The sequence below is a fragment of the Muntiacus reevesi genome, chromosome 1, assembly GCF_963930625.1.
Source record: "Muntiacus reevesi chromosome 1, mMunRee1.1, whole genome shotgun sequence".
In the NCBI taxonomy this organism is placed as follows: domain Eukaryota; kingdom Metazoa; phylum Chordata; class Mammalia; order Artiodactyla; family Cervidae; genus Muntiacus; species Muntiacus reevesi.
Window position 1 is genome coordinate 177670707 of NC_089249.1, and position 14034 is coordinate 177684740.

A 14034-nucleotide genomic window follows, 5' to 3' on the forward strand; every position below is an offset into this window, starting at 1 on the left:
GCCTGGCCCTGGCTCAGGTCCTCCTGCCGTCCACCCTCCTGCTCCCCGCTCTGGACACACACATCCGGGCACATCCAGGAAACTTCCCGTTTCCAGTTCCTGCTGAGCAGCCTCAGAGATACCTCGGAGGCCGCAGTGTGGAGGGACCAGCGTCATCCCGTGGCGGGGGCTGGCCGTACATCCTGATGGTCCCGTTAGCCCCAGAGCCACAGAGAGAGCCCTGCCTAGCTGGCATCTCTCACCAGAGCAGGGACCCCTGCCCAGCTGCCCTGCCCGCCCAGGCACAGTCCTGCACAGCCCCTGAGTGAGGCCACCAGCCCCGCCCTTGTACCCCCACGTGCCCTGCAGCCCCAGCGGGGCGGCCTCTCCAGCATCACACTGTGTGCAGGCCCTGGACCTCAGCCAGAGGCTATAGCAGAGGCATGAGCCACTGACGGTCACTTTATTCGGGCATCGCCGCCCACACTGGCTTGCTGTGCAAGCATTCAACAAAGCTTCTCGGTCGTCCGGGTCCTGGAGCGTCAAGGGCCCCCGGCCCAAGGAGGAGCCGGGCAGCACACTCCGGGAGGAGGAGGTGGCTCCTCGGAGGGAGACCTGCAGGGCACGGCCCAGGCTTCCCGTCGGGCTGCGGGGGGTGCTCACCCGCCTGCCCCTGCTTGAGTCCTGACGGGCCTCGGTGCCCACTGGCCCAGCTTCTCCCGGAGGCAAAGGTCGCTGTGAAGGCCATCTTCCCTTGGCAGGCCGGGAGGAAGCCTCGGGGGCTCTGGGAGCCCCGTGGAGTCTGCAGGGCGCCCGGACGCTCACTCGTGACTATAGGTGGAGTATGAGACGCAGCGCCTCGACTTGCTTGAGGGCTTCAGGGCCTCAGACCCCCGGGGCTCGTTGCCAAGTTGCTTCAGGGGTTTCTTTATGAAAGCCATCGGGTACATTCTCCCTGTGGGGAAAGGAGGGCACAGGTAAGGCAGCGTCCAGCACGGGCCAGCCCCCAGCTCAGGAGGGGAGGGGGCTGTCCTCGTCCTAGAGCACTGGGCCTCCCTGCCCTGGGTCAGGCCCGGGGCCACCCTCGAGCTCCCAAGCCCTGCCCGCTCCAGGCCAGGTGCTGGGCAGCGAGAGGCTCCCTCGTTGCCTCCTGGTCCTGTTCATTTCTCGTGGGGATCCGGAAGTCACAGACATCCTGACCCACGCTGATGGGTGCAGAGCAGCCAGCGCCTCGGAGTCGCCTGTGCGTGGCCTGGGCACAGGTACACACTTACGCACGCATGCGTACACACATACGAGTGTGTGCACATAGATGCAGGAATGCATTCTCCACTCCCCTCCAGGTGACACTCGGCATTCCTTTACCTGGAGACGACCCTTCTGTCTAGAAATGATGGTTATCATCACAGTGCAGCTACTCAGGTTCTGAATGGAGAACTGACTCCCCAACCCTAAGTCCCTAGTGAACAGTGGAAGGATGTCTGTGTCCCTATGAGAAAGTGAAGACGTCGCAAGTCACGTGTCAGAGCCATCAAAGATGGGGCACGTGGGTGGGACCCCAGGGGACCCCTGCAGACACCCCCTGCATGGCAGGGACTCCTTCCAGAGAGGAGCCAGCCCTCTAAAGTGAGACCTGTGTGTGCGCTTAGACGCTCAGTCGTGTCCAACTCTTTGTGACCCCATGTACTGCATCCTACCAGGCTCCTCTGTCCACGGGAACTCCAGGCAAGAATACTGGAGTGCGTTGCCATTTCCTTCTCCAGGGGATCGTCCAAACCAGGGATCCAACCTGGTTGGATCCAGGGGATCATCCAACCCAGGTCTCCCGCATTGCAGGCACAGCTTCCTTACCAACTGAGCCAGCAGGGAGGCCAAAGTGAAACCTCCATAACCCTATTTCCCTCCTTCCTCTATGTGGCCTAAAAAATAACAAGAACATTCCCAGTTTCTATTATACCACAAACCTATTTCTATACCCAACCTGGGAAAACAGAGAAACACCAGCAAGAAACTTATCAAAATTCTCAAAATATGCACCAGCATCTACCTGGGGAATCAGACCGACTGGCCCAAGAGGAGAGCATCAGGAAAGAGGGATAAGTATTCAGAAATATCTATTTTGAAGAAGTCGTAGCAGCATGGTAACTGTTGAAATGACCACCTTCCTGGCAGACACATCAAAATGTTGGGCGAAATCAATGCTTATTAATATAAAGTCAATGGCCACCTGAAGTCACGGGAGAGCTAAGTCCCACACACTTAAAAAAACCTGTGTGGCCGTAGTGAGTGTGTGGGTGGATATCAGATGCAGAAGTATCTCCTTCAGGGCATCACAGGTGTGGACCTGGTAGCCCTGTGCGGCCTGGACTGTGGAAGAAGAAAAAGTTCTCCCTATGGGCAGAGGGGCCAGGAAAGCTTTGCTGCCAGGGCTCTGAGCAGAAGAATCTCCCAGGAGGGTGGGCATCCCACTGGTCCTCAGCTGACAGTGGAGAGGAGCAGATATGAAAGAAGCCATAGGATTCGCCCAGTGTCAGGCAGAATGTGATTCACTTGGGGAGAGAGGGAATAGAAAATCCCCAGTGATAGGAGCTCAGGTTTTAAAATTCCAACATGCCGAAACATACCAGCAGAGAGAGCACCCCGAGAACATTAGATATTAGGGAAACTGGCACAGTGGATAAAGTGTGGGTAAAGCTCCCACATGAGGACATGCCTTCAAAGCCGGCACAAAGTTTGCATAATTTCGTAGAGACAGAGAAAGCCAAACAAACTGAGGAGACAGAGGAACATGTTCCAAAAAAAAAAAAGATGAAACCCCAGGGGGAGAAAGACCCTGAAGAAACACAGACAAGTAATTTACTGGATAAAAAGTTCAAAGCAACAGTCCAGAGAAGTACTGAGCAAACCTGGGGAAAGAATTTAGGAATACAGTGAGAACTTCAACAAAGAATTAGAAAATACAAAAAAAAAAAAAGAACCAGCCAGAGCAAAAGAAGTCACTGAAATGAAAATCACACTACAGGGAGTCAACTGCAGACCAGCTGATCCAGAAGAACACATAAGTGACCTGGGAGACAGCCACGGGGATCACCCAATCAGAACAGCAGGAAGAAAACATTTCTCTTAAAACGAGGACAGCTTAAAGAACCTCTGAGAAAACATCAAGCATACTAACCTTCACACTTTAGGAGCCACAGAAGGAGGGGAGAGAAAACAGGGCAGAAAATGTATTCGATAAAATAATGACTGAAAACATCCCCTTTCCTGGAGAAGGAAGCAGATATCCAGGTAAAGGTCACAGAGGGTCCCAAACAAGATGAACAAGAGGGACACACACCGAGACATATGATTCATAAGTGAAATGGCAAAATGTGAAGGGAAAGAGAGGACGTTAAAGGCAGCAAGAGAGAGTCACAAACAGGGGAACCTCCATAAGGCTACCAGCTGACGTTTCATTAGAAACTGTAGGCCAGAAGGGAGTGGCGTGATGTATTTAAAGTATTGAAAGGGAAAACCTACAACCAAAGATACTTACCCAACAAGATCACCATTCGGGACTGAAGAAGAGTGCCGCAGACAAGCAAAAACTAAAAGGCTTTGTCACCACTGAACTAGCGTTACGAGAAATGTTCAGGGGCCCTCTAATCAAAAAAAGAAAAGGCCATAAAAAGGAATAAGAAAATCTATGAAGGAAAAATATTTCACTGGAAAGGCAAATATATAGTAAAGGCAGTGGATCAGCAACTTAAAATTTAAGCTAGTACAAAGGTTAAAAGACAAAAATCATAAAATTACATATAACTACAATAAGGACTTAAGAGATACACATAGAGATGTAAAATATGACATCAAAACTGTGGAGTGGGGGAGTAAAAAAAGTAGTTTTTAGAATGTGTTTGAATTAAAATGATTATCAGTGTAACACAAATTAGATAGATAAAGAGATACACAGACATCAGTTCAGTTCAGTCGGTCAGTCGTGTCCGACTCTTTGCGACCCCATGAATCACAGCACGCCAGGCCTCCCTGTCCATCACCAACAGACAGTTATATAGAGACACATATATGAACCTCCCAGTAACCACAAAGCAAAACCCTACAACAGATACACACAAAAAAGAGAAAGGAAGGCAAAAATAACATTAAAGAAAGTTATCAAACCACAAGGGGAGAGAAAGACTAAAAAAAGAAAAGATCAGAGAAGAACTACAAAAACAACTAGAAAATAAATAACAGAATGGCAGTAAGTAGATACCTGTCAGGAATCACTTCCATTAAAAAGATATTACATAGCTGAATGTATTTGTTTAAAAAAAAAAAAACCCCTATCATATGCTGCCCATAAGAGATTCATCTCAGAACTAAAGACACACAGACTGAAAATGAAAGAATGGAAAAAGATATTCCTTGAAGACAGAAACAAAATAAAGGTGGGTTAGTAATATACATATTAGACAAAACAGAATTTAAAACAAAGTCTATAACAAAAGACAAGGCATCATATAATGATACAGTAACTATTCCAAGAGCAGGATATAATGTTCATAAACATATATGCACCTGACATGGGAGCACCTAAAATACACAAAGCAAACATTAAGACAGAAAGAGAAAAGCTGAAAGTAATACCTGACATACGTCAATGAATTGTTCATCCAGATAGAAAATCAATAAGGAAACAAGGGCCTTAAATGACACACTAGGTCAAAAAGACTTGATAGATGTCTGTTGAACAGTCCATCCCAAAACAGCAGAATACACATTGTTTTCAAGTGCATGGGGAGCATTCTCCAGGACAGATGACATGCTAGGCCACAAAACAAGTCTCAACAGATTTATGAAGACTGAAATTGTATCAAGCATCTCTTCTGAACACAGTGGTATGAAATTAGTACTCTACCGCAGGAAGAAAGTGGGTAAAAAGCATGTGGAGACTGACTGACATGCTACTGAGAAAGAAAGAGAGTCCATGAAGAAATCAAAGGTAAAAAGCACCTCAAAATGAATGGAAACAGAAACACAACTCTCCCAAATCTGTGGAATGCATCACAGTGGTTCTAAGAGGTAAATTGATAGCAGCATAGGCCTTTGTTGTTGTTCAGTCATTAAGTCCTGTTCAAATCTTTGCAACCCCATGGACTGCAGCGCACCAGGCTTCCTGTCCATCACAGTCTCCTGAAGTTTGCCCAAACTCTTGTTCATAGAGTGGGTGATGCTATCCAACTATTTCATCCTCTGTCTCATCCCCTTCTCCTGCTGCCCTCAAACTTTCCCAGCATCAGGGTCTTTTCCAATGAGTCGGCTCTTCACATCAGGTAACCAAGTACTGGAGCTTCAGCATCAGTCCTTCCAATGAATATTCAGGGTTGATTTTCTTTAGGACTGACTGGTTGGATCTCCCTGCTGCCTCTCAGGAGTCCTTCAGCACCACAATTCAAAAGCATCAAGTCTTCGCAGCTCAGCCCTCTTTATGGTCCAACTCTCACATCTGTACATGACTACTGGAAAAACCATAGTTTTGACTAGAAGGACCTTTGTTGGCAAAGTGATACCTCTGCTTTTTAACATGCTGTCTAGGTTTATCATAGTTTTCCTTCCAAGGAGCACCTTTTAATTTCATGGCTGCAGTCACTGTCCACAGTGATTTTGGAGCCCAAGAAAATAAAATCTGTCACTGTTTCCACTTCTCCCCCTCATTTGCCATGAAGTAATGGGACTGGATGCCATGATCTTAGTTTTTATAATGTTGCATTTTAAGCTAGATTTTCACTCTCCTCTTTCACCCTCATCAAGAGGCTCCTAAGTCTCTTTTCATTTTCTGCCATTAGAGTGATACCATCTGCATATCTGAGGTTGCGGATATTTCTCCTGGCAGTCTTGATTCCAGCTTGTGATTCATCCTGCCAGGTACTCTGCATGATGTAATTTGTATATAAGTTAAATAAGCAGGGCGACAACGTACAGACTTGACATACTCCTTTCCCGATTTTGACCCGTCCATTGCTACATGTCTGGTTCTAACTGCTGCTTCTTATCCTGCAAAGAGGCTTCTCATGAGACAGGTAAAGTGGTCTGATATTCCCATCTCTTGAAGAATTTTCCAGTTTGGTGTGATCCACACAGTCAAATGGAGCAGATGTAGATGTTTTTCTGGAATTCTTTGCTTTCTCTATGATCCAAGGAATGTTGGCAATTTGATCTCTAGTTCCTCTGCCTTTTCTATATCCAGCTTGTACATCTGGAAGTTCTCAGTTCACATACTGTTGAAGTCTAAATTGAAGGATTTTCAGCATTACCTTGCTAGCATGTGAGATGAATGCAATTGTGTGATAACTTGAACATTCTTTGGTATTGCCCTTCTTTGGGATTGGAATGAATACTGACCTTTTCCAGTCCTGTGGCCAGTGCTGACTTTTCCAAATTTGCTGGCATACTGAGTGCAGCACTTTAATACCGTCACCTTTTTGGATTTGAAATAGCTCAGCTGGAATTCCATCACCTCCACTAGCTTTGTTTGCAGTAATGTTTCCTAAGGCCCACTTGACTTCACACTCCAGGATGTCTGGCGCTAGGTGAGTGGTTATCTAGGTCATTAAGACCTTTTTTTTTATAGTTATTCTCTGTATTGCTGTCACCTCTTCTTAATCTCTTCTGCTTCTGCTAGGTCCTTACCTTTCTCTCCTTTATTGTGCCCATCTTTGCATGAAATGTTCCCTTGATATCGATCTCCAGTTTTCTTGAAGAAATCTCTTTCTCATTCTATTGTTTTCTTCTATTTCTTTGCATTGTTCACTTAGAGCTTTCTTATCTCTCCTTGCTATTCTCTGGAACTCTGCATTCAGTTAGGTATATCTTTCCCTCTCTCCTTAGGCTTTCACTTCTTTTCTTTTCTTAGCTACTTGTAAAGCCTCCTCAGACAAACACTTTGCCTTCTTGCATTTCTTTTTCTTTGGGATGGTTTTGGTCACTGCCTCCTATACAATGTTATGAACCTTTGTCCATAGTCCTTCAGGCATTCTGTCTACCACATCTAATCCCTTGAATCTATTTGTCACCTCCAGTGTATAATCATAAGAGATTTGATTTAGTCGTATCTGAAAGGCGTAGTGGTGTTCCCTACTTTCTTCAACTTAAGCCTGAATTCTGCAATAGTTCAGTTCAGCTCAGTCACTCAGTCGTGTCCAACTCTTTGCGACCCTGTGGACCGCAGCACACCAGGCCTCCCTGTCCATCACCAACTCCCGAGTCTACCCAAACCCATGTCTATTGAGTCGGTGATGCCATCCAACCATCGCATCCTCTGTCGTCCCCTTCTCCTCCTGCCTTCAATCTTTCCCAGCATCAGGGTCTTCAAATGAGTCAGCTCTTTGAATCAGGTGGCCCAAGTACTGGAGTTTCAGCTTCAGCATCAGTCCTTCCAATGAACACCCAGGACTGATCTCCTTTAGAATGGACTGGTTGGATCTCCTTATAGTTCAAGGGACTCTCAAGAGTCTTCTCCAACACCACAGTTGAAAAGCATCAATTTTTTGGCATTCAACTTTTTTTTGTTGTTGTTAAATTAATTAATTTATTTTACTTTACAACATTGTATTGGTTTTGCCATACATTGACTTGACTCTGCCATGGGTGTACATGTGTTCCCCATCCAGAACCCCCCTCCCACCTCCCTCCCCATCCCATCCCTCTGGGTCATCCCAGTGCACCAGCCCCGAGCACCTGGACTGGTGATTCGTTTCACATATTATAATTTACATGTTACAATGCCATTCTCCCATGTCATCCCACCCTCACTCTCTCCCACAGAGTCCAAAAGACTGTTCAAAACATCTGTGTCTCTCTTGCTGTCTCGCATACAGGGTTATTGTTACCATCTTTCTAAATATATGGAATTTAGAAAAATGGTAACGTTCAGCTTTCTTTATAGTCCAACTCTCACATCCATACATGATCACTGGAAAAACCATAGCCTTGACGAGATGGACATTTGTTGACAGAGTGATGTCTCTGCTTTTCAATATGCTGTATAGGTTGGTCATAACTTTCCTTCCAAGGAGAAAGTGTCTTTTAATTTCATGGCTGCAGTCACCATCTGCAGTGATTTCAGAGCCCAAGGAAATAAATTCAGCCACTGTTCCCACTGTTTCCCCATCTATTTGCCATGAAGTGATGGGACCAGATGCCATGATCTTAGTTTTCTGAATGTTGAGCTTTAAGCCAACTTTTTCACTCTCCTCTTTCACTCTCATCAACAGGCTCTTTAGTTCTCCTTCACTTTCTGCCATAAGGGTGGTGTCATCTGCATATCTGAGGTTATTGATATTTCTCCCGGCAATCTTGATTCCAGCTTGTGCTTCTTCCAGCCTAGCGTTTCTCATGATGTACTCTGCAATAAGGAGTTCATAATCTGAGGGAGAGTCAGCTCCAGTTGGTTCTACCCAAAGAAACAAGTAAACCAAAAAAAACCTCCCAAATAAACTACCTAACTTTCCACTTAAAAGATTAGAAAAAGAAGATCAAAGTCCAAACTTAACAGAAGGAAGGAAATAATAAAGATCAGAGTGGAAATAAATAAAATAGAGACCAAAAAGTGTTAGAAAAGGTCAATAAAAATAATAGCTGTTTTTTTGAAAAGATAAAATTGATAAACCTGTAGCCAGTTATCAAGGGGAAAAGGAGTGGCCCAAATTTTAAAACTTAAAAGTGAAAGAAGTTACAACCAATATCTCAAAAATACACACTCTCATATGGAAATACTATGAACAGTTATATGCCAACAAATTGCACAACTTAGAAGAAGTGGGTAAGTTCCTGGAAACACAATCTTCCAAGACTGAATCAGGAAGATATAGAAAATCTGACCAGAGTGACTACTAGTAATGAAACTGAATCAGTAATTTAAAAACTCCTAATAAATAGAATTCCAGGGCTAAATGACTTCACAGGTGAATTCTCTCAAACGTTTTATAAAGTGCTAACACCTGTCCTTCTCAAGCTATCACAAGGGAACACTCCCAAACTCATTCTGAGGCCAGCCTCACTCAGATATCAAAACCAGACAAACTCACTATAAACAGAGAAAATCACCAACTAATATCCCTGATGAACAAAGATGCAAATAGTCTCAACAAAATATTGTCAAATTGAATTCAACAATAAATTAATATGATCATACATCATTATCAAGTGGGATTTATTCCAGGGATGCAAAATGGTTCAATATAAGCAAATTAATCAACATGAAAACACCACATTAGCAAAACAAAGGATAAAAATCATGTGATCATCTCAATAAATAACTAACAAAAAAAGCATTTTACAAAATTCAATACCCATTTGTGATCTAAAAAAAAAAAAACAAACTCTCAACAAAATTGCTATAGAGGGAGTGTACCTCAACATAATAAAGACTATTTGAGACAAACTCACAGCTAACATCATAGTCAATGGTGAAAATCTAAAAGCTTTTCTTTTAAGATTAGGAACAAGACAAGGATGCCTACTCTCATCATTTCTATTTAACACAGTATTGGAAGACACAGCATTCAGACAACAAAAGGCATCCAAGCTGGAGGAAGAAGGAAAACTGTCAGATGACTATTTACAGATGACTTGATACTAATAGAGAAAACCCTAAAGACTCCACCAACAAACCATTAGAAATATTATAATAAATAAATTCAGTAAATTTGCAGCATACAAAATTAATATTCAGAATTCTGTTGCTTTTCCATACACTAATAATGAATTCTCAGAAAGAGAAAATAAGAAAACAATCTCATTTACAATCAAGTCAGATAAAATAAAGCTCCTATGAATAAATGTAACCAAGAAAGTAAAACACCTGTACTGTGAAAACTGTAAGACACTGAAGAAGGACGTTGAAGACTATACATACAAATGGAAAGCTATCACTTGCACGTGGATTAGTAGAGTTAATACTGTTAAAATAACCATACAACCCAAAGCAATCTACAGATTCAAAGCAATCTCTATCAAAATCTAATGACTTTTTTTTTTCACTGAAACAGAGAAAGTGATTCCAAAATGTGTATGGAACCATAAAAGACTTCAAATAGCCAAAGCAATCTTGAGAAAGAACAAAGAAAGCATCATACGTCTTGATTTCTAACTCTATTACAAAGTTATAATTATCAAAACAGAGTGGTACTGGCACAGAAACAGACACATAGAGAGTGGAGCAGAAAAAGGAGCCCAGAAATAAGTCCACTCACACACGGCCAATTAATCTACAACAAGGAACAAAAAAATATGATGGGGGAAAGACAGACTCTTCAATAAGTGGTTTTGGGAAAACTGGGCAGCTACAGGTAAAATCATCAAACTGGACCACCACGTCACACTGCATACAAAAAGAAATTCAGAATGGACTGAAGACTTGAAAGCTAAGACCTGAAACCATACAACTGAGAAGAAAATACAGGCAGTGTTGTCTCTGATATCATCATCCTTAACAATATTTTTATGGATCTCTCTCTTCAGGCAAAGGCTTTTTAAAAAGCAAAAATAATCAAATGGGACTACATCAAGCTAAAAAGCTTTTGCACAGTGAAGGAAACCATCACCAAGATGAAAAGGCCACCTACTGAACAGGAGAAGATATTTGTAAATGATATGTCTGGTAAGGCGTTACTACCCAAAACATGTACAACTCATACAAGTCAATATGTTTTAAAAAGCCCAATCTGATTTAAAAATGGGCAGAACACCTGAATAAGCATGTTTCCAAAGCAGACAGACAGATGGCCAACATACACATGAAAAGATGCTCAACATCATTAACCATCAGGGAAATTCAAATCAAAAACTCCTGAGATACTACTTCACACCTGTCAAAATGGCCATCATCAAAAAGACAATAAACACGCGTTGGCAGGGATGTGGAAAAACGGAGCCCTCAGGCACTGTTGGTGGGGAGAGAAACTGATGCAGCCACTATGGAAAACAGCATGGAGTTCCCTCCAAAAACTAAAAACAGAACTATCACACAATCTATCAATCCCACTTAGGTATTTATAATCCAAAGAAAAGGAAAACACTAATTTGAAAAGACAAATGCACCCCAAAGATGCTGGGAAAGATTGAAGGCAAAAGGAGAAGAGGGTGGCAGAGGATGAGATGGTGAGATGGCATCACCAATTCGATGGACATGAGTTTGAGCGAACTCCAGGAGCTGGTGATGGACAGGGAAGCCTGGCATGCTGAAGTCCACAGGATTGCAAAGAACTGGACACATTTAGCAACTCAACAATGACCAAACACCCCAATATTCACAGAAGCAATGTTTACAACAGCCAAGATACGGAGGCAATCTAAGTACCCACCGACAGATGAAGGTAAAGAAACCGTGGTCTATTTGCACAATGGAATACTGTTGCTGCTATTCGGCGGCCACGTCGTGCCCAGTGCTCTGTGAATCCATGGACCGCAGTGCCCCACACTTCCACTGGGGGGGCTTTGTGGCCGGGAAGGACACCTGCAGCTCCAGGACACACAAACCTGTTTTCGGCGTCCTTCCTGAGACTCCCCCTGCCCCCACCCCACCTCTGCAGAACACACAATGCTGGCTTCTGGGCAGAATCCTGGCACCCACAAATTCCGGACCCTTTATGTCAACCACCAACATTCCAAGCCCAATGCCATTGCCCTTGCCCATCCCAAGCTGCCTCCCAGGGTGCGCCCCACCTCCAGCTCCCCAGCTGTCTCCTCCCGAGGTTCCCCTGACCTTATCTGGCCCAGGCTCCAGCCTCCATCCCCAGCCCATGTGCTGAGGACATGGGCTCCCCGTGCAGCGTCCCCGTGGCCCGCACCCAGCCCCTGACTCCCCTGCTCGAAGAGGGGCCCATCAGCCCCTGTCCCCGCCCCTCGCTCCACCTCCCGGAGCTCGCCTGCTCTGGGGCATGCCCACCACGGGCACGGCCGGCCACCGGCCTGCTCGCTGGCCCCTCCGCCTGCACCCCCGCTGGCCCCGTTACTCCTCCACCGTCCTCATGACAGTCTGGACTCTGAAGGCCCCCGCGGCCCCGCGCTCTGCAGTCACCCACTATCACCCTGGAACACCGTGCCCTCCGCGGTCCTGCCTTCCGTCTGCCCCCGCTCAGCTGCCCCAGACCCGGAGTCCAGGTGGGTGGAGAGAGAAGCCTGGAGGGGAGGGAGGTGGGAGTGAGGGTCCTGGAGGGCGGGGTGAGCGGGGCAGCGGAACAGACTCGAGCTGGGGAGAGGAGGGGATGGGGGGCGCGAAGGGGCGAAGCGGAGGGCGCCTCGGGCCACTCACTCCCCGCAGGCTGGCTCCCTAGCGGCTGCCTGGAGACCCGGCTCTCCACCCCCTTGTCATGACCCTCCTCACACTCACAGGCGCACTTGGACACACACACTCACACACGCATCCGCCTCAGATGAACAGGGCAGGGGAAAGCCCAAGCCGCCACGCCCTGTCTGCCCTTCCTGCGTCTGTGGGCGGCCCCCTCCCCTCCCCTCTCCTCCCCACTTTTCTCCGCAGCCCGCCTCCCAGATGCTCCCACACACTGACCATTTCTGCACTAACTCTGACCTCTGCAACCCCCCTGGCCAAACCTTGACCCCCGTCAGTCACTCTGACCCCGCTTATCACTGCCATGTGGTTCCCACTGCCTCTTGGTGGGCTGGTCTCCCCTCTCCCAGACGCTCAGCCAAGCACCCGAGGGACCAGACCAGGCCGGCTCTCAGCCCAGCCCCCAGCAGGCAGCCGGAGCTCTGCAGCCCTGAGCACCGACCTGCAGGGACCGGGCATGTTCCCCGCCCACCCGCCTCCAGCAGGTGACGGGCCACCCCCACGACGATGGGGCGGGCCCACGAGGGAGGGTGTGCAGGCTCCTCGGGCCAGGCCGTGGGGGGACAGGTGGGGCCGCCCTGGCCTGCCGGGAGCCCTCCCGCTGCAGCCGGGCCTGACTGACGCAGCTCCAAGTTCTCAGAGAGCTAAGGGGCCAGGTAGCCCGCCCGGCAGCCAGAGAAGAGAGGCAGGGTGTGGGCGCCTCCTCTCACTCAGAGGGCAGAAGCGGGAGGAGGGCCTCAGTAACGTCACAGAACTTTCTGGAAACGAAGCTTGGCTTTGCAGGAGCCCCAGGGATGAGTGACATCCACTTTGCTCCACCCACACTGGCAGTGCTAGGCCCCTACCCTGTCTGAGTCTGTCCAGGGAGAGAGGAGCCCATCCTGAGCCATCCCCGCGTCTGAAATCCCAGCCGGCTGCCCGAGGCACTCGGGACCTGAGGGGGCGGCCGTCCACTTGGCTGCAACCCTGCCCCAGCCGGAGTCTCTGCGGACCGCAACGTGGGAGGGGAACAGCCGGCAGAGAGGACCCTCGGCCTAGAGCTGGGCACGGACGCGGTGACGGAGCACAGGCTCCCATCACCACAGTGACCCCCACGGCGAGGTGGGAGGCGCGGAGGTTCCGGGAGAGAGAGGGAGGTGAGCGCAGCACTGGCCTGTGGCCCCAGTGAAAACACGCGGGGGCCGGCAGCCGCTCAGGAGCAAGATAACGGAGCAGGGTGCAGCCCACGGGAAGGGAGACGCGAGCCGGGACGGCTGACTTCAGTGCCCCAACCACAAGAAGGGAGGCCGAGAGCGCCCTGCTGTTACACCGGAGGCCGAGAGCGCCCGGGAAGTCACAGACGGCACGGCACCCACCGCGGCCTCGGCCTGCGAGCCCAGGAAGGGACGGACTGGGCGTCACTGGCCGCAGAGCCCACGGCCGGCCGCAGAGAGCTGGGGACAGCGGTGGCCACGCTGCCTGCGCGCCTCGGAGAGGCGCTGAGGCTCGCCGCACCAGCTGCCGGTCAGCCGTGGTGGAGGCATCCACCACTGCCCCGGTGGAGGCCGGCAGCGGGGGCCTTCTCCGCACCAGGGCTCTGCCTCCTGGAACATGGGCCCCGCAGGGCGGGCTCGGGTGTCCTTCTCCTCTGCAGGGTCCTGGGTGCCCAGAGCACGCCGCGCGGCGGGGAGGCGCTCAGGGCACAGGTTCACTACAGAGGAGTGGGTATGGCCTCGGGGCGGCAG

General features: G+C 48.2%; 1 protein-coding gene across 6 annotated transcripts in view; it reads right to left on the bottom strand.

The window, feature by feature from the left end:
- Positions 1–440: 440 nt before the first annotated feature.
- Positions 441–14034, bottom strand: part of ANKMY1 (ankyrin repeat and MYND domain containing 1) — a 53627-nt gene continuing 40033 nt past the window's right edge. For 4 of the 6 annotated variants that reach the window (XM_065917189.1, XM_065917191.1, XM_065917188.1 and 1 more), the window contains one exon: positions 441–934. In XM_065917189.1, the coding sequence (XP_065773261.1) occupies positions 801–934 (134 nt within the window). In that variant the 3' untranslated portion in view covers positions 441–800. Of the gene's footprint in view, positions 935–8265; positions 8366–14034 lie in introns of those variants that run through there. The other 2 variants (XR_010660824.1, XR_010660825.1) reach the window with 2 other exon arrangements.